At 46.2% G+C, this 1,587-nt stretch overlaps 1 protein-coding gene across 1 annotated transcript; it reads right to left on the bottom strand.

Moving 5' to 3' along the window:
* Positions 1–205: 205 nt before the first annotated feature.
* LOC105511266 (olfactory receptor 2F1-like) lies at positions 206–1,282 on the bottom strand. The gene has a single exon (XM_011941400.1). The coding sequence runs from the start codon at positions 1,242–1,244 to the stop codon at positions 291–293; it is 954 nt and encodes a 317-aa protein (XP_011796790.1). The 5' UTR covers positions 1,245–1,282; the 3' UTR covers positions 206–290.
* Between the last annotated feature and the right edge of the window lie 305 nt (positions 1,283–1,587).

The raw sequence follows: 1,587 nt of genomic DNA, 5'->3' as shown, positions 1-1,587 counted from the left end.
TAATATAGTACAGTTTCTTCCAATTACTACCAAGACAAAGAAATGGAGACTAAATAAGTGTGGCAGGTCTAAGGGGGCAGTGCCATACTCCACTTATCATGCTGCTATGACATAAAAATACCCCACATCTCACTCCCCAACTCAACAATTTAGCCTCCTACATAACATCCACGGTACATGCTACGTCATCTCCTTCCTAGTTGCCAGGGCAATGTAGTTTATGCCTGTCAGATCTAAGTTGGGTGGAGAACACTAAGGCAAAGCTGTTTTCTCTAAGTCATCTTGACGAGTCAAGTTGCCAGCTTTGATGTTAACCCGGAGAATTTCCATAATAGTTTCTTCCAGGCCCCTTTCACCTCTTTATTCCTTAGGCTGTAAATCATAGGGTTCAGCATTGGTGTCAAAATGGCATAAAAGAGAGAGAACAACTTCTCCTGAAGGACAGAGAGACTGGAGTGGGGCTGGATGTAAGTGAAAATGGCCATGCCATAGCACAGGGCAACCACTGTGAGGTGAGAGGCACACGTGTGGAAGGCTTTCCTCCTTCCTTCTCTGGACTGGATCTTTAGGATGGTGGAGATGATCCGGATGTAGGACAAAAGAACCAGACACAAGGGTGTCATCAGAAGAACAATGCTAGACACCATGATGGTGACCTCGTTGGAGGAGGTGTCCACACAAGCCAGCCTGATCACAGCTAGAATTTCACAGGATATGTGATCAATAAACTTGTTTGTGCACATGGGCAGCTGAAAGGTGATGGTGGTATGCATGAGAGAGTTAATGGAACCACTGACCCAGGATGTGATGGCCAACCTAGTACACAGCGCTCCATGCATGATGGCCGAGTATCGCAGGGGGTCACACACAGCCGCATAACGGTCATAGGCCATCACTGCCAGGAGAACAAACTCAATCCCACCCAAGGCCAGGGAGAAAAATAATTGGGCTGCACAGCTCTGCAATGGGATGGCTTTATGTTCTGCAAGAAAATGTGCCAGCAGCTGAGGGACTATGCTTGTGGCATAGGAGACATCGACAAGGGAGAGGTTGGTGAGAAAGAAATACATGGGAGTGTGGAGTCGGCTGTCCAGTCTGATCAGAAGGACAATGAGACAGTTCCCCAGCACGGTCACCATGTACATGACCAAGAATAGGACAAAGAGGGAGACCTGAGCATCCCAGTCACTGGACAGGCCGAGGAGAATAAATTCACTCGCCCAAGTCTGGTTATCTGTTCCCATTAAAATATTCAAGGATTATTAATCTGTGGAGAGAGTCAGAAAAAAAACAGAAGCTGTTGAGTAACCATAAGAATAACTTTTTTTCTTTTTTTATTATACTTTAAATTCTGGGATACATGTGCAGAATGTGCAAGTTTGTTACATAGGTATACACATGCCATGGTGATTTGCTGCACCCATCAACCCGTCGTCTACATTAGCTATTTCTCCTAATGCTGTCCCTCTCCTAGCCCCTCACCCCTCGACAGGCCCTGGTGTGTGATGTTCCCTTCCCTGTGTCCATGTGCTCTCATTGTTCAACTCCCACTTATTAGTGAGAACTTGTGGTGTTTGGTTTCCTGTT

The sequence above is a fragment of the Colobus angolensis genome, unplaced genomic scaffold, assembly GCF_000951035.1.
Source record: "Colobus angolensis palliatus isolate OR3802 unplaced genomic scaffold, Cang.pa_1.0 Scaffold2, whole genome shotgun sequence".
NCBI lineage: Eukaryota > Metazoa > Chordata > Mammalia > Primates > Cercopithecidae > Colobus > Colobus angolensis.
The sequence above is the reverse complement of the archived record's forward strand: the minus strand, read 5'-3'. Positions and strand labels throughout refer to the sequence as shown.

Coding starts and splice junctions, on each gene's coding strand:
- LOC105511266 (XM_011941400.1), bottom strand. CDS start 1,244: ATGGGAACAGATAACCAGACTTGGGCGAGTGAATTTATTCTCCTCGGC.